This window comes from Protopterus annectens, chromosome 3.part0 (genome assembly GCF_019279795.1).
Source record: "Protopterus annectens isolate FY-2018-M chromosome 3.part0, PAN1.0, whole genome shotgun sequence".
In the NCBI taxonomy this organism is placed as follows: domain Eukaryota; kingdom Metazoa; phylum Chordata; order Ceratodontiformes; family Protopteridae; genus Protopterus; species Protopterus annectens.
The window spans coordinates 801,550,225-801,573,489 of record NC_056731.1 but is presented as its reverse complement, the minus strand read 5'-3'; the positions used below and the strand labels follow the sequence as shown (position 1 = coordinate 801,573,489).

The 23,265-nt window shown below is 38.1% G+C and overlaps 1 protein-coding gene across 2 annotated transcripts in view; it reads left to right on the top strand.

Annotated features, from left to right (window-relative positions):
- The first annotated feature begins 8,657 nt into the window (after positions 1 to 8,657).
- The window catches only part of CLPTM1L (CLPTM1 like), a 657,087-nt gene continuing 642,479 nt past the window's right edge, over positions 8,658 to 23,265 (top strand). Inside the window, exon 1 of one of the 2 annotated variants that reach the window (XM_044065148.1) lies at positions 8,658 to 9,401. In XM_044065148.1, coding sequence (XP_043921083.1) covers positions 9,243 to 9,401 — 159 coding nt within the window. In that variant the 5' untranslated portion in view covers positions 8,658 to 9,242. The remainder of the gene's footprint in view (positions 9,402 to 23,265) is intronic. The other variant, XM_044065147.1, reaches the window with a different exon arrangement.

The window sequence follows — 23,265 nt, the reverse complement described above, 5'->3', positions numbered from 1 at the left end:
CAATCAGCATGGCCAGGGAGGAGAGGTAAAAAATTTAAAGAAACTGTATTTTCAGTTTGCATATATTTCTGTGGACGTATTGAAATTGCTTTATAGTTCAGTAAACAAAGATCCTAAATATATTTCTGTCCTGAAACAGACTACTGGCATTTGTGAGGTTTGCCTGAAATGCAGCAGCCCTAAATCCAGGCCAAATGTTAGTGTAGTACAGTGGCCAATTGCTTCGTTTGAGGGTCAGTTGAACATGAGTCCACAGAGTTAGACAAGTGGTGACTAAAAGAAAGTCACTTAAACACACACACACACACACACACACACACACACACACACACACACACACACACACACACACACACACACACACACACACTTCAACTCTTGAATGTTTCATTTCCTAAATAATTTGCACCTTATACTGAGAAGTGTCAATATCCAATGCATTCTGCAGTAAGTGATACCTCTTCTGGGCAAATAGTTCCATGCTACTACTTAGTGAAGCACAAGACAGACCTATAGTAGAAGTGTGTAGATTGTAGCACTTCTGCTGTTGGTCTGCTTTGTGCTCCAGGAAGTCTTTCTCTCATTGGCTCTGCAGTCAAGCCAATGACAGAGAAGAGCTGCTACAATTAATCCAAGCCACAAAAAGAAGCATTTGTCAGTGTGCTTCAGATCAAAAATATTTTTTAACCCAGAGAAATTAGCCAGACTGGGGCAAATATTCTTGGATTAGTGTGAATGTGCCAAATGGTAAACGGCAACATTTGGTCAAGGGGCTGGAAATCTGAAACCATTTACTTGGATGACCTTGAACTTGGTACTTGACACCTCCATATCATCAATCAGTATATACATTTCAGTGCTGGAAGCATTATAATTTATTAATTTATTTGCTTTTAATGACTGGAAAAGTTTGACTGGTCAGTAGTAGTTCCTTTTCAGTGGAGGCCCAGGGAGAAAAGCTTTGATTACAATAAACATAAAATCAACATGATAAAAATAAAATAAACAAAATATAACAGGTCAATCAATACACCATGGATTAGAGAAAATACCAACGATAATAACATATGTATAGAATAAACATGAACATTATAATTCAGTGAATATAAGACAGTTTTATTATAACTTGTAAGAGGAAAAAGAATGAAGAGATACTATACAGGAAGCTTATAGAACAGGAATGGTGAATACTGAGAGCTGAGATTATCAATCCAGGGGAAATACAGGAGCAAAGTCATAAAACTACTGAAGTGCTATTTTTAAAGGAGTTTTGAACTTGTGTACATTGGATTGTTGTCTAATGGTGGTAGGAACAGAGTTCCAGAACTTGGAGACGTAGCTGGAGTATAGACACTCCCCAGCCTAATTGTGGGTTTTGGTTAAAGTAAATACAAATGTGTCCATAGATCATTGTGACCTGTTTGGGAATAAGGTTATATAAGGTTTTGTAGTGCTGGGCAACTTTGAAGTATATAAATTAATTTATGGACTGTCATTAAATGGGTTATAGAAAGGTAGGGAGAAAATTCATGCCAGTGCAGTTGTTATAAGACCAGAAAGTGGTGGGATTTTGCACTATGTTTATTGGTGAATCTAGCTATTTTATTATAGTGATGTTCCATTATAGTTAGAAGCAAATGGTGAATGTTAGTGAATGACTGTTTGGAAGATTTATTATACTTCATTGGAGAGTTGATGACTTATGTGAAATTGTACAGGTTAATAGCAGATGTGGAGTAATTGGCAGAGACAGAATCACAGTCTGTATTTAGGTCTCCTAAATTATGGCTTCTTGATTGATGTTGGTGAATTGCCATGATAAAAGGTCCACTGTAGTTGGGTTGTTGTTACCTGGGGGATGTAAACATTGACTGTACAGATGCTGTTGTGTTTAGTATTAGGATTTCCAAATAGTTAAAAGAGGGTGGACATTGTGGATCAGGAGAGAGTGTGACTGAGTTATTGTACAGTATTACAATGACCCCCTGACTTTTTGTTTGACCTGTCATGTCTAATGATATTATAGCCTGGAAGAAGTATGTTTTCATTTCTTATGACAGGCTTTAGCCATTATACTAAGACATCAGGAGGTGGGGGGTAGGGTAACCCATTCATGCAGTTCTAGTACTTTGTTAAATATGCCTTGGCAGTTTATAAGTTGTAGGAGTAGCCCAGATGAAATGGGTATGTTTGAGTTTTTCCTGTTAGACTGAGGGGTGGGAGGTGATGGATGTAAGGAGGGTTCTGGGTTTGGGTGTATAACACAAGATAGTGTTAGTGGTGGGGTGACAGATAGATAAGGGCAGAGATGTTTGTGTTTTCATCCTTGTTTTACCAAAATTTTTTTTCTTAAGTTGTAATAGGATTTGTGTAGGTGAAAGTATGAGGGGAAGAGATGAGGAGAGATGAAGTGAAGAGTGTGGTTTGAATGAAAGAGCAGTTATTGTGAATAAGTATTGTGTAGACTAGAATGAGGGACAGAAGTTCTGTATAAGGGGAAGATGCATGTGGCAAGGAGGGGGTAGAAACAGACGCATTAGTAAAAGATGATAAAGAGCATTAAAGCAATAGGAGAAGAACAGAGTGAAATGTGATTTTTTTTTATCAGTCTGGACAGGATAGTATGCTAGAGTTGTTATTTTAATTGGAGTCACTGCTTTTTTAGAGGGTGATTTACAGGTGCAGTGGTATGAAGGAAGGAATTTAAGAGGGCAATGTGGGAGGGCTGGAATTTATGTTTTGGAAAGTTGGAGGAAGGATTGAATTCTTTTTCATTGACTACTGCGTTTTGGAAGGAGGGGATTACTAGCAGGGATTTTGGACTGAGAGGGGCTTAAAGTAATGGTATGGTGATGTTGGGAGGGAGTCGAGATAAGTAATTGGTTATGTGTAATGATGGGGGTACCTGTGGGGTTCTAAATTTAAAGGTTTGGTGGGGTGATATTGGGAGTAGGTTAGAAGTGTGTAGCAGGTTTCACCCAGCCAAAATGGTATGGATTGTCAAAAATGATCTGTGATGGACTGTGAATTCTGGTAAGTAAAGTAAGAACTGTGATGCAGTGGTAGACCTAAAGGTGAGAAGAAGAAAGTGTAATGTATGGATTCATGAGGTTAGTCAATTGAAGTACGGCTGATTCGGGGATAAATCTTACAGTGCAGCTCAACAGGAGTCAGGACTGTGTATTAGAGATAAAGAGTGTAATACAGAGAGAGAGAAAAAATGGAAATGGGAGTGGAGGCTTTTACCTGCCTATATTTTGCAAATAAGGGAGCAGTACTTGAGCTCTGATATTTAACTGCTGCTAGATTTTTACGGTGCCGAGGTGCCAACTCGACGCTCAACCTTCAATGAAGGCATGCCCATTTACTCATGTCTTGGAGCGCCTTCTGTGTGGAGTCTGCATGTCCTCCCCGCAGTCGAGAGGCGTTCAAAAGACATGCGTAAATGGGTGTGCCTTCGCTGAAAGTTGAGCATCGAGCTGGCACCTTGGCACCGTAAAACTCTACTGTCAATTATTAGCGGACCGGAGTTCCGCTGTGGCGACCCCTAACCGGGAAAAGCCGAAAGAAGAAGAACAACTGGAAAACAGACCTCTGGGAAAGAATAGAAGGCTTAGTTCGGTGTTTCATGCGGACCTCCACCACAGCACTAGCAACATAATACAACCTACAATAGGAAAAGCTTTTGGCTCACACAATTTGCTAAAATTGATTTTGCCCAACAGCTGTTTGTTGATCACAAGTAGATGCCCTGGATGCTTGTTTATAGTAGAGTGTTCAAGCAAAAGGCTTTTGGTTAACTCAACACGATAGGAGTCCTAAGTGAACTAAAGGATGTAGTGTATCTACATTCTCTAGCTACAAAGGAAAAACATATTTGGAACACACATTCCAAATTATTACCTGTAGAGCAGCAAATGAATAAAGCAGATGAATGTGGACTGGAGTCCAAAGCTATCTGATTCACCATATTATCTGACTCACCATATCCCACTCCCAGGAACAAACAAAGGTGGCCTGTCTTAAGGCGGGAGAGAGCAGTCCGAGCAGATCATGGGCTACAAAAAAAATTAGGTTGTAGCATATACAGAGTAATACCTTGCAATTTAGAAAGAAGATAAGATTAACACCTGCTAAGGGCTGATGACAACCTTTTCAGTGGGAAGAGTGTTCATGGTGACAGTTGGAAGAATGGAGCTTCTACTAATGAAAGGCAGTGCAAGCAGCCAGTTGTGTAAGAATACTAACAGTGGTTTGGAGATGGCCAATATTTGTATTCTGCGAAGGGAGTACAGGTGGGAAAGGTACAAATGATAGCAGATAGAGATGGTGGGTAGTCTATCTTCCAGAAAAGAGTTTAGTGACTCCTTGCTAGTGCAATGAAATTACAGGGGTAAACTTATAAAACACAAAGAGACGGTCAAAAATAATTTTTCTTATTTTAAACTCTAGAACGAAGTCAATACAGTGTTATTCATTGCCCCACGATCTAGAATGTGTATACCTGTATGTATATAGTTTTTTTTGTTTTTTAACAGTTTATATGTCTGAGGGAAAACAATTAGTTATTATTAGTGCCAATGGCCCAACAAGTAGCACCCTTGTCTTTGGTACTGGAAAATCAGAAGCCTGCTGGCTTTATTTCTAACCCATAGTAATCAAATTAATTTTCAAATTATTGACCCTGCAGTGCAGCAGTATGGTGTGTTTATGGGTATACTTTCTTTTGGATGAGACATTACACAGAGGTGCTGTCGTCTTGAACTGGTGATACCTCACAACGATGTGAAAGATACTATATCACTTTTCAAAAAGAGTAGAGAAGTTCCCAAATGTCTTGGCCAAATTTACCCTAGCAGTAAAAATACCACCCTGGGTCTTCCCTGAAAAGGGGTTACTAGCCTAGGGGGACTAACTCAGTCAACAAATAAAATTAAAACTGTAAACGGTCTTCATAGCAGGTTACTAGTCTAAACTAAAATGACCTAACCACAAGCCCAGAAGTGCAAAATTAATTTAATATAAAGCGCTTTTCGTCACTGTTATACAATAACTTCTTCAGATAAACAGACAAAGATTCTCATAACATTTTAAATAGTGGTCGCTGTAAAATCACATGATAAAGATCTTCCAATCAACGAGTTATTACAATAGAACTTGTAGTTAAAGTAACAGCACTAGAGTCACATTTTCATCTCTATAAACGCTGTAAATATTATAATTATCAGATTATTAAATCAAGAATATATTACTAGAATCTCTAGTGTGATTTGTAAATACAAGTTGTAAAAGTAAATTCTATAATTAAAGAATAATACATAAAAAAATAATACATGAAGAAATAGTACATAAAGAAATACACGTATAAAACCTGTGCCAGTATTATTACAATAGTATCATCTATTCAAGTTTTTTAACTTGAGGAGACAAGTAATATTACATGCTTCATTTAAACCCGAGTTGCAGAAAGCATTAAGTCTCAACTGCCAAACTAATTCACGTTCCTCCAATAGAAAATTTATAGGGCCACCTCTAATGTCAGCCTGAATCTGATTAATGGCTTTAAAGTTGAACCTTTGAGCTCCACTTAACTGAGCGTGTTTAGCCAGAGAGTTATCAGGCTTGTTTTTATCCATGGCATATGTGTTTTCATAAATTCTGTCACAGAACCTACGTTCCGTCTTCCCAACATAAAAAGCTGTACAGAATTTGCACTTTGCAACATACACCACATATTTGGAATTACAGTTTAACTTGTGGTTGATATTATACTTCTTCTCATTAATCGTAAATGACCTTCCTGTTTCGATGGTTACACACCCTACATTTACAAGTGTACATACCTGCATATCTATGAGAGGGACTTAAAACACTTACTTTCCAGTAAGTTTTTGAGGTTGGAACCTCTTCTAAAAACTAGTTTCGGTACATTACCTAGTTTTTCCACTAAAGATTTTTCATTACTAATAAAGTCCCAATTTTTATATATGATGAACCTTACTTTAGTGCTATCTTTACGGTATGTTGTTATAAAACTGGTTCTGTAATTGGGCACTATATTGTCATTACTTAGCTCTAACTGTTGTTCAGTGCACTGAATCAAGGGACTACTGTGTTGACACTCAGGAACATTGGTAGTCTGGTAGCCACACAGTATAGGCTTCATTAACCCATTGGACCGTTTGTGTTGTACTTCATCCACTAATGAACTGATAAGGTCAATGGGGTACCCTCACTTTAATAGTGACAACAACTTTCTAACTATTGACGTCAAAGACCTTTATACCTCCATTCCCCATTTAGAGGCGGTAGAATGGGTGAGCTTATTGTTGAAATCCAAAAATGCACCTGCACTGGAGATAAACCTGATAGAGAAACTCATTGACATAATTCTTACTAATAATTATTTTATTTTTGACAAGGAGTTCTATCTCCAGAAGAGAGGAGTGGCTATGGATTCGCCATGTGGGGTCAGTTTGGCCAATCTTGTTATGGCATATTGGGAAAGAGAATTTATTTTCAAAAATTCCCAACACATGGCAAACCTGGTGTTTTACACTCGTTTCTTGGACAATATTTTTATCATCTTTAGAGGGGATGCTACACAGGCACAGATATTTGTTGATTATTTAAATCAAACAACTGATTTTTTTGAATTTATGTCAAATTTTATCTGTGGGTCTATAGATCACCTTGATTTTAGGTTGAGTAAGGATGCTGTGAATGGTAGACTTGTTTCTAAAATCTTCAGAAAAAACACCTACTGCAACTCCTTTCTCCATTTTACAAGCCGTCACCCTTTCTCACAAAAACGTTCTATCGTTAAGGGTCAACTAATTAGAGCAGCTAAAATGGTCTCACTAAATAGTAACCTTATCATTGAATGTAATTTTCTTACTACTTTGTTCCAACAGAGAGGGTACCCCATTGACCTTATCAGTTCATTAGCGGATGAAGTACAACACAAAAGGTCCAATGGGTTAATCAAGCCTACACTGTGTGGCTACCAGTCTACCAATGTTCCTGAGTGTCAACACAGTAGTCCCTTGATTCAGTGCACTAAACAGTTAGAGCTAAGTAATGACAATATAGTGCCCAATTATAGAACCAGTTTTATAACAACATACTGTAAAGATAGCACTAAAGTAAGGTTAATCTTATATAAAAATTGGGACTTAATTAGCAATGAAAAATCTTTAGTGGAAAAACTAGGTAATGTACCGAATCTAGTTTTTAGAAGAGGTTCCAACCTCAAAAACTTACTGGAAAGTAAGTGTTTAAGTGCATCTCATAGATATGCAGGTATGTACACTTGTGGTAAATGTAGGATGTGTAAACTTATCGAAACAGGAAGGTCATTTACGATTAATGAGAAGTATAATCTCAACCACAAGTTAAACTGTGATTCCAAATATGTGGTGTATGTTGCAAAGTGCAAATTCTGTACAGCTTTTTATGTTGGGAAGATGGAACGTAGGTTCTGTGACAGAATTTATGAAAACACATATGCCATGGATAAAAACAAGCCTGATAACTCTCTGGCTAAACACGCTCAGTTAAGTGGAGGTCAAAGGTTCAACTTTAAAGCCATTGATCAGATTCAGGCTGACATTAGATGTGGCCCTAAAAATTTACTGTTGGAGGAAGTGAATTAGTTTGGCAGTTGAGACTTAAGGCTTTCTGCAACCCGGGTTTAAATGAAGCATGTAATATTACTTGTATCCTCAAGTTAAAAAGCTTGAATAGATGGTACTATTGTAATAATACTTGCACAGGTTTTATACGTGTATTTCTTTACGTTCCATTTCTTCGTGTATTTTTTTATGTATTCTTTAATTATAGAATTTACTTTTACAACTTGTATTTACAAATCACACTAGAGCTTCTAGCAATATATTTTTGATTTGATAATCTGATAAATATAACATTTACAGCGTTTTTAGAGATCTAAAAGTGACTCTAGTGCTGTTACTTTAACTACAAGTTCTATTGTAGTAACTCTTGTTGATTGGAAGATCTTCATCATGTGATTCTACAGGGACCACTATTTAAAATGTTATGAGAATTCTTTTGTCTATCTATCTGAAAAAGTTATTGTGTAACAGTGACGAAAAGCGCTTTATATTAAATTGATTTTACACTTCTGGGCTTGTGGTTAGGTCGTTTTAGTTTAGTACTGCTTTTTGTTTTTTCACCAGTTTATTTGTGTTTTCGTCTATGGCGTCAGGTTACTAGTCTAAGAGCCCTAGATCCCTTCCAAGCCTAGCCATATTTATCCTGATTTGCCCCAAATGTAGGCAGCTAGGTGAGCGACTTTCGCAGAGGTAAGGATCTATGGTAGTTAATACTGACTTCCTCTGTCTAGGAGGGACATAGGCACCACCCAGGAGTGAATCTGCGGCCACCCACCCATCGATTTACGTTGTGTTTGAAGTGGGTCAGGGAAGGGATCTGTTTCACCCAAACTGGAAGCTTGTTCTAGAGAAGTGATATTCTCTGATGTAGCTATCTGTTATTATATAGTTTTGTAAACTCACTTTAAAATGTCTGCTGTTTTCCTTAATACAATTATACCACAGAAACATTTCCCAAGCTGTGACGAAGAAGGTCTGTAAAGGTTTAGTTCACTTTACAGATAAGTAAGGTTCTGATTTTGAAGGTATTACCAGAAGTACATCTGTACCACGTTTCAGTGATCAGAGTATTACTGTATACAAAAACAGTTTTGCTATCCCTTGAAGGGTGAATTTACAAAGCCTGTCTGGCCCAGCAGCTGTCGGGAATATTAACGGAAATTAAGTACTCCACTGTACAATTTCATCTGAAAACAGGAAATTACAATTCCCATAAAGCAACGCGCGGACACAAGATTATATTTCCACCCGGAAGGGAAGTACTGGGTTGTTAGAAGTGATGACTGATCATTCAATGTATTTGCTGATGGAACCGTTTTCCTTACTGTACTGCGTCTAAATTGCAGTATGTGTCGAATTTTCATGGACGGGATACTAGTCATGGCAGAGAGGTTCCTTCATCTTCAAATGTTAACGTATATACTGACTGACTAATGCTTAACTTGTAAAATGAAGGATTTGATGTGGCAAGGGAACTGCTAATAAGCTGTGATATTGCCTCTCTGAGATTTGGAATGTACCTCTCGTTAGAGTGCTGTTTTAGTTAGTTTTTATTTTGATAGCATATATTTGCATTTGTCGGTTGGAAGGATAACTCCGAAACTGAAAATGTTGAAGAAGAACTCCTTTACTACTCTTATAGTTGGAGTATTTGTTGTGTATGTCTTGCATACCTGTTGGGTGATGTATGGCATTATCTACACAAAACCTTGCGAAGGGAACGAGAACTGTATTGAACCATATTTGGCTAGGAAGCCTAAACTCCAGGTTAGTTTTTATATTTCGGTATATACCTGATCGCAAGTTAAATGGTGACCATGCTTGTTTTTACCGTACGTACATTGCATGGCTTCATGGAACACACTTTGACTTTGATTGGCGCACACACCGTAATTTTTGTGACCTTAGTCTGTTCTGTGAATCCGAATTTATTCAAGGTTTGTTGCTAAGAAACTGTCATCAAGGTTTTATGTCAAAACTCTGCTTAATTCATTCATTTATTTTTTCGGATAATAAGAAAGTGATACATGTAGTACATTTTCAAGTGCCATGTACAGTCTAATGTATCATTGAAGAATATTGGCTGTTTTATCACCACGTAGTAATACTGCAGGGTACGTTGTGTAGCATAACACGACAAATGCGCTGTTAGCATATAGCTTTGATGTGTGTCATCCAAGAGTTGTTGAAACCCACTGTGGACGAGGTATGACTTTCTAAATCAATGCTTTATTAACGGCTGCTGCCTTTGGTAGACAAGACTTCGTATAATGGGACATTCCGTAATGGTGTTTTGGATCAAGACTTACTGCACATAATTTTGTTCATTTACCTTTTACAGAGAATAGGATTGTGTGCATTTTGCAGTATACTATGTGCCATGCAAAGTTAGAGGGGCTGCTCTGATTTACATGGACCCATTTTGGTTCTTTTTTAGAATCGCAAATTTTGTAGTCATTTTGCTCTGTCGTGTGAGTACAAGTTATATTTTGAAATGAAAAGCATTTCGTGCAGCTTGTTGTCCTTTTTACTTTATCACAGAAACTGCTAATTTTGCCTTTTTCTTTTGAAACTATTAAGGAACATATTATTTTTGCCATGCATTTTAAGTATTGCTATTCTGATGATTTTGCTACTGTCATTTTCAAGCCCTGGTATAGCCCCATTTCAACATTTTCTAGCATTCTTTTGCCCTTTTTAAAGTTGTAAGCTGTCATTATTTTTGTCATGGATTCTTGAGTTTTGATGCTACTTTATTGCTGTCATTTACTTGTAGAGCAATTGTATGTAACTGCTACCCATCCTTAAAGAAAATTGTATTTTTGTGCTTCACTCATGCATGCCCCTTTCCATTTTTATGCGATGACCTCTTGTTTAATTCGGCTGAAGTGTTTTTTGTGGCATTCCTAGATATGCTGAAATCTGTGAACAATTTTTGTAGATGTTTTTGGAAGCTGCTGTGCACTATATTTAGCTTTAATGTTCCGGACCAGTCATTATTGAAGTGTATGGCATCTGAGATGTGATGTGGAACCTCGAGTCAGTGGTAGAATGCCATGTCTAAACTTCTCCTTTTGTAATGTAAAGAGATAGGTGTAGTTACCAAACCTTTCTCAGAAAGACCCTCAGGAGCTTTAATATGCTGTACTATCCCACATCTAGCTGCTCTAACTTAAACCACTTTATCTCCCTCTCCAAATATTTCAACTAATCTCTCATTACTTTTTTCATTAACACATTTTCTATTTATCTACTTTTTTCCATTACATTTTCTGTTATCACCGTATTCTTTAATTTTCATTTAATATACCCGTTTTTAAATATTCCTCTTGCTAATCTTTTCTCGTACTCCATATTATCCATCACCCCTTCCTCAAATTTCTCCTAATCAAAATGTTTTTAATACATAGTAAACTTTAAGACTGAACAAGTATCTGCATGCAACTATATGTTCAACCACTTGGTTATTTCAAGTTTTGCTGTGTGTAAGATTGTACTGACTCATTTTCTGACCATTATAATTGATTATACAGCCATGCTGTTGCATATTGTTGGTTCTGCATTAATTGCTGTATTATTCTTTGTTATCTTGATTAAGTTATGCACTTGTATGGAGCTTTTCACCACAAGACTCTGCTGAAAGGGGACTTTTTGCCCATTTACAGTATCTTGGTCAGCAAATGGAAATATGTAAATAAATCATTGATTATTATGTTATATCAGTTCCCTCAGCATTTATTCTTTTGGTAAAGTTATTCTTTCTATTTGGCACTTTCACTGAAAAAAAAAAATTCTTGCATTGCCGCACCTTTCTCGATTTCCTCAATGTATTTAACTCTTCCCATCATGTTATCCCACTCCCGTAATTTTTCATTGATCTACATGTTAATGGCTTAATCTCATATGTATACATATGTGTGGGTGTGTCTTTATGGAGATAGTCCCCAAAACTGCATTCCAGATAGTGGCCAACTGTATGCCAAGAGAGATGTATATTATTACTTATTACATCTTTTCTTTTGCATGTTTGGAGGTGCCATAGGTTTATAGGTGATTACTAGGATAATGGCACAAAAGCCTTTACAAGCCTAGCCAATTATAGCCAGGATATGAAAAGATTGCATCTTAATTCCCTCACACATATAGGAACCAGCACAAACAATGTTCCAAGCAACTACTGAACAGAATAAAACCTAGAACGTTGACAGTCCCAGTGTCTTATTTATTTATTTATTTGCAGTTGGTTTACCAGGATAGTCCATTGGGCCTAGAAGAACCCATTTTCAATGGGGTCCTGGGGAGAAAAGCTCCAAAAACAAAACAATAATTACAAACAAAACAGTAATTACAAACAAAATTACAATCAAAGCTCTTGTTACAGTATGTACAAAAATACTAGTAGAAACATTGCATTTAAACATACAGTTTCTAAAGCAAAATGACAATGAAAGTTTTGGTTATACTAATTATAGACAAAATATTTCATTTAACAGAGACAATTTCTGCGATAAACAGTGTGATCATTGTAAAGCTAGAGTAGTTGTTTATGCATGGATTGATTCCTGCCAAAACCATGTATGGTTAGTATGTTGATGTTCATGGACGCACTGCAACAACTTTCATGTGTCTGATAAATGAGTACGCAGAGTAGGTAGAAGTAGGATGGGAGATGAGCAGTTGGGATTCAGATCAGGATGTATCACAACTTACCCAATGTTTGCAGTTAGACAGATAGTTAAGAGGAATCTAGAGATGAGAAGAGTCCAAGTGACTGTTCTTATATTTGAAGAAATCTTATGACAAGGTTCCAAGGACATGATTTGGGCAGTCCTGTCGTGGTTTGAAGTCCAAAAAACAGAAGATAAGATTAGTGCAAACTATATACAGGGGACCCAAATACTGAAGTATGAACAGTGTTCAGTCTAAGTAAGGGGTTCCCTGTGGGATTGGGTGTGCTTCGTACTAGTGATGGGCTACATTAGCAAACCGGTTGATGGGGATAGATCAACAAAGTTGTTGTATTTATTTATTGACAAAAAGGGGGGAGAATGGAAGTTTAAAGTGTAAACTATATAGTTATGAGAGAAAGAAGGTTAGCAGTGCAAGTTATGTAGGGTGGCAGCTAGAGCATTCCCACTGGGAGGCTAGGTATGAATGAAGAGTTTTTTTGAAGGTAGAGTTAGTAGGGGTAACATGAATGGGTGATGGTAGGGAGTTCCAGAGTCGTGCCAGACTAAAGGATAGAAGATATTTGCCTGGTGGACGAGCTGGTTTGTGTATTTCAAGAAGATTTTGGTTGTTAGACCTTAGTACTCTGTTGGGTAGATACATTTTAAAGGCAGAGGAGAGGGAGGGACAGATTGAGGGGTTGAAAATAAGCTTGCGAACTAGAGTGAGTTGGGTATAGATAAGGTGGCTGGGTAGTTCTAGCCAATTTAATTTGTGAAGAGAGGAACAATGGTGAGTAGAGGACCTCTGGCTAGTGGCGAACTTGGCGATTTTGTTATAACAACATGAGAGTTGATTTTTCAGAGATGATTGTAGATTAGTTAGGAGTGGAGATCCATAGAGAAGGGAGGGGATGAGAAAGGATGTAGAGAGGGTGAGTTTAGTGGAGGGTGTAAGATAATGGTATTGACGGTAGAGCATACCTAATTTTTGATGGGTTTTTTTTGATGTTTAGTTGTATGTGGGAATTTTGAGCTGATTGTCAATTTGGACACCAAGTAGCTTGGTCTCTGATACCAGTTCCAGAGTTGTGTTGTTTTGACTAGAAATACAGAAGGTGTTTGTTGAGAGGGGTGGCTTTTGAGGGAGTGAATACCATTAATTTGGTTTTAGAAGCATTGAGTGCCAAGTGATTATTTTTCATCCATTGTTCAGTGGATGAAAAAGCGTCTTGAGTTAGCTTTAGAAGTAAAGGGGCTGAAGTGGCAGAGCAAATAATAGTTGTCATCTGCATATTGAATGATGTTTGAGAATGGAATAAAGTTGCGGAAGTCATTAATAAAGATGTTGAAGAGGAGGGGGCCTAATATTGAACCTTGTGGAACACCAGTTGGGGTATTAAGGAATGAGGCGGTGGCCTTTTTCCATTTTACTGCTTGATGTCTGTTGGATAAGTAACTGGAGAACCAGTTCAGAGAGGAAAGAGATAGGTTAAGCTTAGAGAATTTAGCTAGAAGAAGGTTATGAGATATGGTGTCAAAGGCCTTAGAAAGGTCCAGTAGAAGGGTAGAAACATTATGACCAGAGTCTCGGGCTTTATTTACTGTTTCCAGGAAGGAGAGGAGGGCTGTCATAGTGCTGTGGCCTGGTCTGAAGCCATGTTGTGTGGGAGTTAATAGGTTGTTATCAATGAGGTATGGTAGGAGTTGTAGTTGGATACACTTTTCAAGGAGTTTGGAGATGGGAGACAGGATAGCAATGGGATGAAAGTTGGAGACATTGTTATTGTTACCTCCTTTATGTAAAGGTATGATAAAGGCCTTTTTCCGGATATGGGGAACTGTGCTTTCTTGGATAGAGCGGTTGATTAAAATACTAATTGGGTAGGCAATGGCTTCAGCAGCAATGCTGAGGAATTGTGAAGGAATATTATCGGGAGCATTTGAACCAGACTTCAGTTGTAGAAGGAGTTTTTTTATGGTAGAAGTGGGTATGGGTTTTAGTGAGAAGTGTGGAGAGTGGGGGGGAGGGGATATTTGGAGGTGGGAGAGATGAGGGAGGAAGAGTGGAGTGGGTGGTGAAGGTTGTAGAATTGGAAGATGGGATAGGTAGTGAACTAGTGTTTGAGGGTGGAAGGTAAGAAGATGAGAGTGGGGATGGTTTAGAGGGAGTGGAGATGTCGGAGAAAGTCCTTTTTTGAGACGAAACTCACCAAAAAAATGGCAATTCAGCAGCTGAAAAGTGTGTACAAAAGCCAGTGGAACAAATGAAACAAATGTCTTCAAAAACCAAGGGTATCCTCAGCCAAACTGTAATTTTATTAAACGAAACACAATATCTGTGTTTCATTTAATAAAATTACAGTTTGGCTGAGGATACCGTTGGTTTTTGACTACATTTGTTTCATTTGTTCCACTGGATTTCGTACACACTTTTTAGCTGCTGAATTGCCGTTTTTTTTTTTGGTGAGTTTCGTCTCAAAGACACTGGGACTGTCGACGTTCTATGTTTTATTCTCCTCACACATTTAGGATGGGGTAGTATCAGGTTAGTGGGTCTTTGGGTGTTGGAGCCCCGAGTCATTTTACAATTTGCCTCTATCCATAAGGGACATGGGCAGTACCCTAGAGTGAATTCATGGTTCCCCATCCATTTATCTAGATTCTTTTTGATGAGAATGAAGGATGGGCTTTGCTTTACAAAGATGGGAAGTTTATTCCATAGATGATAAATCTCTCTCTCCAGCAAGTTCTGTTGGTCACAATTAAGGTTCAGGTCCATGGAATGCATAACTCTTGTACTTGCATTTATGTAACTTTTTCATCAGGGCTGTATCGGAAAATGCCTTGTAGGTCAGGCATAAGTCACCTCTCTATTAATGATAATGAACCAGAGTAAAGCGATGGGACCTTTAGTTGGTGTACATAAGGCATGTGTGTTACTTTGTATTTTCTTTGGTGAGAAACATCTGGGGCCGATCCAGTTGGTTTAAGTGCCTGGTTAGGTACATGCTAAAGGGAACACTGTACTTAATTATGGGACTGATGAGGGCTGAGTACAGTGGCACTATTACTTCCTTTGATCTTGATGCCATACCTTTAATTATAAGTTGAGGCACACTGAAGAATTGGTGGTCAAAGTTTAGGTTACGATCTGTCTATGTTCCTGGGTCCCTCACCAGTGGGTCTACTTTCAGGGGTGTGTTATCAGTATTATAATTTGGAGGGATATCTGATTTACCAAAGGGTATGATTATACATCTTTTAGCATTTAGTCTCAAACCATGGTTTTAGCATAAGTAGTTTGTCATTTTTAGGCCTTTTTGTAGGATGTCAACATCATTTGGGGATTCAGAGATTGCTCCCAGCTTGCACTCCTTCAGCGAACTTGGTGAGACAGATGCCCCAAACATTGACCTTCACTTCAGAGAAGTATATACTAGACGGGGGGATCCATCACTGACCCCCTATGGGATACCACTAGTAACAGATTTCTTATCAGAAGTGGATTCAATACTCTGGACAACATGTGTCCTGTCAGTGAACAAGGTGGCTATCGATCTGAAGATGTAGGGGGTTATGCTTAATTCAGTAAGTTTGTCTATGATTCTCCGAGTGGAGGATTGTAATGAAAGCTTTGGCCAGGTCTAGATAAGCACTGTATACCACTTTACCCTCATCCATGGCCCTGGTGACTTTCTAAAAGAAGTCTACCAGACTAAGCAAGCAAGATCTCCCTTTGACAAAACCAAATGTCCAGTGTTTTGGGGGTTCCTATGTCAATATTGATTTGGTCCATGATAATTCTCTCCATGGTCTTGCAGATAAGACTGGTCAAGCTTATGGGTCTGTAGTTCCCCTGGGTCAGTTAATGGGCTCCCCTTGTGCAGAAAGAGAGAGAGATGACTGTTGCAGTCCTCCGTCTTCACAGATCTCAAAGGGCTTTGACCTCCTTGACTAGATTCCCTCTCCATGATAGAATTTAGCATAAGCACTGACCCATCCTCTTGGTTCAGAGACTTGTTATCCTGTAGACCATTCAAAGTCAGAATAGGCTAAGCTGTGCAAAAGTGGTTCCTTAAGGATTTATACTTTCACCAATAAATTTCTCAGTTTTTGTCAACAAACTGCGTTATGACCTCACAGAAATTCTTGTGATTTTAAACACAGATGATATTGTCATAATTAAAAAAATATATATAATAAAAACTGTCTACTCCATCCTCCAACCTATGTCTCCAGAATTTGGAACACTATCCCTCAATCTATCATAACTGCAGCTAACCCCAGAAAATTAAAAAAACTACTTAAAAATCACCTGATCAACACATGGCTTTTCCCATGCTCTAGTCCTGGCTATATCATATTCTTCATATTTATCAACTCACACATGTCATCTTCCTCCCTTACTGATCATATAGAGCTCTACCATATTTTCTACTGCCCTAAACTCCCATCATACCAGAAATCTATTCATCCCATCTTCCCTTCTACAGAAATAGAAATCCTTCCCTTTTTTGCATCTCACATTACTTAGTGTACCTCACTCTTCTCTGCTCTATCTCCACCTATTCCTTAACCTACAACTCTACATCCTCTTGTTTACACTAAGCATTTTTTCAATACCCCTTTATCCACATACTCCTCATCACTATACTAACATTCATTTAACAGAATAATTCTTCCTGTATCATATAGTTAAGTCCACCTATCTCATGGAAATAGTCTCCTTATAAAACTCTTAACATCATCTTCTTTCGGCTGTTCCTGTTAGGGGTCGCCACAGCGGATCTTCTGTTTCCATTTCTTCCTGTCCTCTGCATCATGCTCTTTCACACCAATTGCCTGCATGCCCTCTCTCACCACATCCATAAACCTTGTCTTAGGCCTTCCTTTTTTCCTCTTACCTGGCAGCTCCATCCTTGGCATCCTTTTCCCAATATGCCCAGCATCCCTCCTCAGCACATGTCGAAACCAACACAATCTCACCTCTCTTGCTTTGTCTCCAAACTGTCCAACTTGAGCTGACCCTCTAATATACTGATTCCTAATCCTGTCCATCCTAGTCACACCCAGTGCAAATCTTAACATCTTTAACTCCGCCACATCCAGCTCTAACTCCTGCCTTTTCGTCAATGCCACCGTCTCCAACCCATATAACATAGCTGGTCTCACTACCCTCTTGTAGACCTTCCCTTTCACTCTTACTGGTACCCGTCCTGTCACAAATCACTCCTGACACTCTTCTCCACCCAGCCTGTACTCTCTTCTTCACCTCACTTCCACACTCACCATTACTCTGAACTGTTGATCCCAAGTACTTAAACTCATCCACCTTTACCAACTCTACTCCCTGCACCCTCACCATTCCTCTACCCTCCCTCACATTTACACACATATATTCTGTTTTAGCCCTGCTGACCTTCATTCCTCTCCTCTCTAAAGCATATCTCACTCTTAACATATGTAGTTAATATGTAGGATTGTTGTAACTAATGCATGTAAGAATGTTGCTTTTCTGAATTTCTTGGTACTTATGAAATGTCCTAAATTGCTATGTAATAGGCTAATGTTATTATTTGATGTAATTTTGCTGATTGTCTGTGGAGCTTTTCTTCCCGGGCCTGTGCTGAAAATGGGCACCCACCCAGTCTGAGTTTCCCGGTAAACAAATGTCAAATAAATAGATTAGATTCAGCCCTTCTCACTTTGAAATTCAGTTAACTTGAAAAGGACCTACACAACATTAACAAATAGTTAAGCAAACTACTACTTAACCCTGCTAAGATTAAATATATGCTTTTTGGCACTCCTCAAAAACTTTCAAAATTCCTAAACTCACTAGATGTCAAAGGTAGTAATAATTGACCAAATCTTTAACTTACAGCATCTGCCAAAAGCCCATCCAGTCTGCCATCTATCAAAAATAAAATGTTGTTTCACTGCAAACTTTCCCTCTCATGAGCACTACCTCCTTTCTTTCTTGAAAGGTAAATGGCCTATCAGTCAGACAAAGAACAGGCCTTTAATTTGCATCTCATCTTTCCATACAGCTTCATCTTGAAACATTCTCTCCTCTTTCAGCAAACGTCAATACCAGAATCTTTTCCTACCTCCTCAAAGTATTTCCAATCAGCACCCACCTTGCAGACTCCCAAAAACCAAGCTACAGTGCACTGATCATGCATTTTCATTTTTCACCCAAAAACTATGAATTTCTTTCACTCTGCGTAAAAAACTTCTCATCTTGATCCAAATTGTGATTACAACTCTGCAGAAACAAATCCAGTACAGGAGCTCTCAGGGTGACCACATCACCTAACTACCTTTGCCCTAATTATTCAAATGCGAAGTTTCTTCTTGTACATAGTCTACTCTAAACTGGGTGTATACAGAAAGGCATAGAGCACTTTTGGCTGACCTCCAAGATTGAAGCAATACTAATTTCATGAACTTTAATCATACTTTTGCTTATGAATGGTGTCCACTGCCACCATAGTATTAGAAGTCCAAAAGATTTGGAGAAATTAAAAATGTAGCAAAAAATCTAGATGACCACCACAGCTTAAAACAGCTTTATTTAGACAAGCGCTTTCACGTAGAACAAGCCACGCTTTCTCAAGTCTTCAGTAAAACAGTAAAAATCCATGCATATTTTATATCAAAAGCAATTAATTTAATAGTTAATTAAAAATAGATCCAACCCTTAAAATACATCAATTAAATCTTCAGCTAGTTGTTGTTTGTATTTCGGCTTTTCCCTGTAAGGGGTCGCCACAGCGGAACTCCGGTCCGCTAATGACTGGCAGTAGATTTTTACAAAACGCAGAGGTGCCAGCTTGATGCCCAACCTTCAACGAAGGCACACATGTCTTTCAAACGCTACCCAACCGCGGGGAGGACATAAGTCTTCAGCTAGTATTACATCTTATTTAAGTGAGCGAGTTCCATCTCAGGTTTAATGCAGATGTACTTATTTAGTCCAGGGTATACATGAGCTTGCCGCTTTAATATCCACTTTAATTCAATTCTTTCAGTTAAGTTGTTTGTTACCCCCTCCTCTTGTCATTATTAACATTTTGTAAAACTCTAAACTTAAAATTATATGAAGGGAACTCTATTATGTGCTTAGCTAAGGCATTTAATTTGTTCTTATTGTTTACATTATACATATGCTGATTAAGTCTTTTCTGTGTCTTCCCTATATAGAAACATGCACATGCAGTGCACTCTGCCATATATATTAAGCTAGCTGTCCTACAAGTAGTATAGAATCTAGGCTGAAATATGAAGGACAAAACAGGATATTTAAATTCTTGTACAGACGAAACATATTGACACATTTTACACTTATTGCAAGGATATGTTCCAAGCTTCAGTGGGGACACAGTATTCTTTAGCCGATCATTACAAAGTCACTGTTTTAAATTGCTCTTGTTCTTATATGCAAAACTGGGCACTCTACCTATAACATTTTCTGATTTTTTATCAGTTATCCGGAAGTGCCAGTTATTCTTGATTATATCACAAACCTTGCTAGTGTCACCAGCATACGTAGTAAAACGTACTTTATCATTATGCTTGAGATTCCTTTTTACAGTTGCATTCATTGCTGGCTTTTGACTGCGGTGGTGGTGCTGCGGTAGCGTTGTCGCCTCACAGTTAGACGTTGCCCGTTAGATCCTCAGAGTGTCTTCTGTGTGGCAACATGTGTGAACGGGCGTTCCTTTGTTGAAGGTTGTGGATTGGGCCCGGCAAGCCAGCACATAAAACTCTACTGCCAATCATTAGCGGACCGGAGTTCCGCTGTGGTGACCCCTAACCGGGAAAAGCCGAAAGACACAAACAAATTCATTGCTGGCTTTACACTGATGGAATGAATTCCTTTCCTGTTATCAGCAGTTTCATTCTTTACAGTTTGAAACACAGTTTTGTCATACCCCCTGTTCAGAAATAGTTGCTCCGAATAATTAATTTCTTTCTCTTTATCAGTTTGCACGTTGCATATATTGCTAGCTCTAATCAATTGCCCTTTGATAATATTTGAGAAAATGTGCTTAGGATGGATGCTATTACGAACTAAAAGACTATTTTTCCAACAGTCTTTTCTGACGAGCCTAGTATTGATTTTACCTAAACTGTCTCTATGCACAGAGACATCTAAGAATCTCAAGTCCGTTGTAGACTCCCAAGTACTTAATGACATCAAACAGTAGTGATGGCTCCCCTTCCCACAACATAAAAGTGTCATCGACAAAACGTCTATACATCTTAATATGTTTACTGTACACACTGTTGAATAAATACCGTTTCTCCCAGTAATAAACTACCATGTTCACATATGAATTTGCACAGGGGGTGCCCATGGCAACCTCACATTATAGTAAATATATATTACTATCCTATACCAATATATTATTAGATGATAATAAATCTAATAATGTGCAAATCAACATGATTTCATTTGTATCGCTGCTCCCCATTTCTTTCAGTTCACTTCTTATTGCCTCAACTCCATACTCATTGGGTATACAAGTAAACAAACTTTGTACATCAAGGGTAACCATATAGCAACTACTTAGCCCTGATGTTTCATTTAATCCCCTCAGGTCTCTCAAAAAATGTGACGTATCTTTCAAAATAGTGGGAATCTGCCTTACTATAGGTCCTAATTTACTCTCCACATATATTGAAAGGGGCTCTGTAGAACAGCCCCCTCCGTCTACAATTGGTCTTACTGGTGGTTTGTCCAGACATTTATGTATTTTGGACAACCCTTTGATGTAAGGTATCCTAGGGTGATCAACTTTGAAGAACCTATATAGCTGCTCATATAAACATTCATTGATATTTTTAATTTTCAGATACTGAACATGTTATTGGGACATATGTATCTAATAACACTTAAAAATGGAATAAACTCACCTGGTTCTGTCTCTTATTTGCAAATACAATATATAACCGTAGTTTGTACCTTTTTGCAGAATTTTTGCCAAAATTAATCATTCTTATTGTTCATCTCTGTCAGAGTATTTGTAAAGACTGTTGGTGGGTAACTCTGTGATTGTATTTACTTGTGCTGTAGTACACTACCATAGTAAACCTAAATCAATTGGTTGTAGTATTCCCATGCTATTTGACTGCCATCTCGCATTGCTTTCTTACTTTGAGATAGGTTGACATGGCTACTTCCAGTTCTCTTTTTACTTTTTTGTTGCTTCTTTTTCCCACCAATTACTTAGTCTTTTGTCTAGGGTCTTGTCTCTCAAATATGTTCTTGTGCTGTTGTGTATATTGAAGATGAACTGCCGAGTTTATAACATTTCCTCCAACTTTACAAAGCCCTTTCTGCCCCTTTCTTGTGTTTGACAATGTCAGTGTTGTTTACAAAATGTAACAGTTTCTTCCACACTGCAGTACTACTTTCAGACACATCAAACAGGGTTTAATCTAGTAGCGACTGTTATGGTACTTTTCTGATAACCATTTTTTGTCATGGTGATTTGCATTTGCTGTTACTTTCTGGGCCAGTTTTTCACTTTGTCTAACTGATTTGTTTGCAGGTATTTTGTAATATTATGTCAATGCTTTACTAAAATGTAGTCTAATACAAAACATTTCTTGCCTTCAGTATTCCGTTTGTACTACATAAGGTACACATGTAGTCTTTTGTTCATTACGGGTAGCAAGCTCCACATCCAGGAAGTATAACCTCAGTTCTTTGGGATCTTAGAGGGATGATGAAAGGTCCTGCCATGTGTTCAAAATGTGGAGATTATTATCTTATTTGTAGCTGCGTTTTGGTATTCAGTTTGCCTTTAATAGGGCAATTCAGTGGTTGCACATTTCTCGTCTGTGTAGCGGAATGCTGATAAGTATTACATGATACTTCTGCTACATTTGTCACCTAGTTAGTAAGCTATTGGCATCTTTTGCTGGAACCTTCTGAGTGCATGCTGCCGTGGGTTCTCTACTCTTCTAGCATATGAACAGTTCTGCAGAACACTACCTTCCTCCTAGCATCCTACCATTTCCTGCAGCCTTAGTGCTGGCATTAGTTCATGGCTAAGTACCAGGCTAGCTGCCTTTGCAAGCCATTTTAAGCCTAGCCAGTTTCCCTTTATATACTCAAAAATTACTTATCCCATTTGATTATAGATTGACCTTGCCCATCCCGTGGTTAATTAAGTTACTGTTACGAGAATAACTGGAATCATACCATGGATAGTTTTTTAGATCATTATTTTTGACTGTTGCCATTATAGTGGCATCTAGTTTTCCTTTTCTTGTCCTGTTTTTTTCTGCTATTTTAAATTAAGTGCATGGTTTTTGATTTTGGGGTAAATCTTATATACAGAGTCACACTATTACCTTACTTTCACCTCTTTGCAGTATTTGCATATGAAGGCATTTTTTTTCACTTTTAACCTACATGCAGTCTTTTAGTTTTGTTTTAGTATGGTAGGCCTCATGAGTATTCAGTGCAAATCTGGATAGGCAGTGGTGGTAAAAATAAAATTCTTAGTACTGTTTAATAATTAAGTACTCTGCAGAGGCATTTTTGGCCGCATGTCCCCTGCATTTAGGCACCCTCATTTCTTTCTAGCTGTATGACTAATATTATTCATGTTGTCATTGTCTGAAACTTTTTTACCCTTACTAGACATTCTTTCCCTGAGTCTTTGTTGCGTTTCTAAGCCCATTTTCTTTCTCACTATAGTTGATTTCTCCTTGTTCCTAAATTGGAATGTTCTTTGGCACTTGTCCTGTTTATTTCAGAATGTTTTGGGTGGTGGTTCATTGTATGGAGGTTGTGTGGCCCAGTTTCTCCTGCGTGAACTATTTTTTCGTAGCTGTAATTGTGCAATGACTAGTATCCTTTACCGCTTCCTCTAACATTTTTTGGGGGAGGCATTATGATATCCAACAGGTATAAGTTCTTGTGGATTCCACCCCCCCATCCT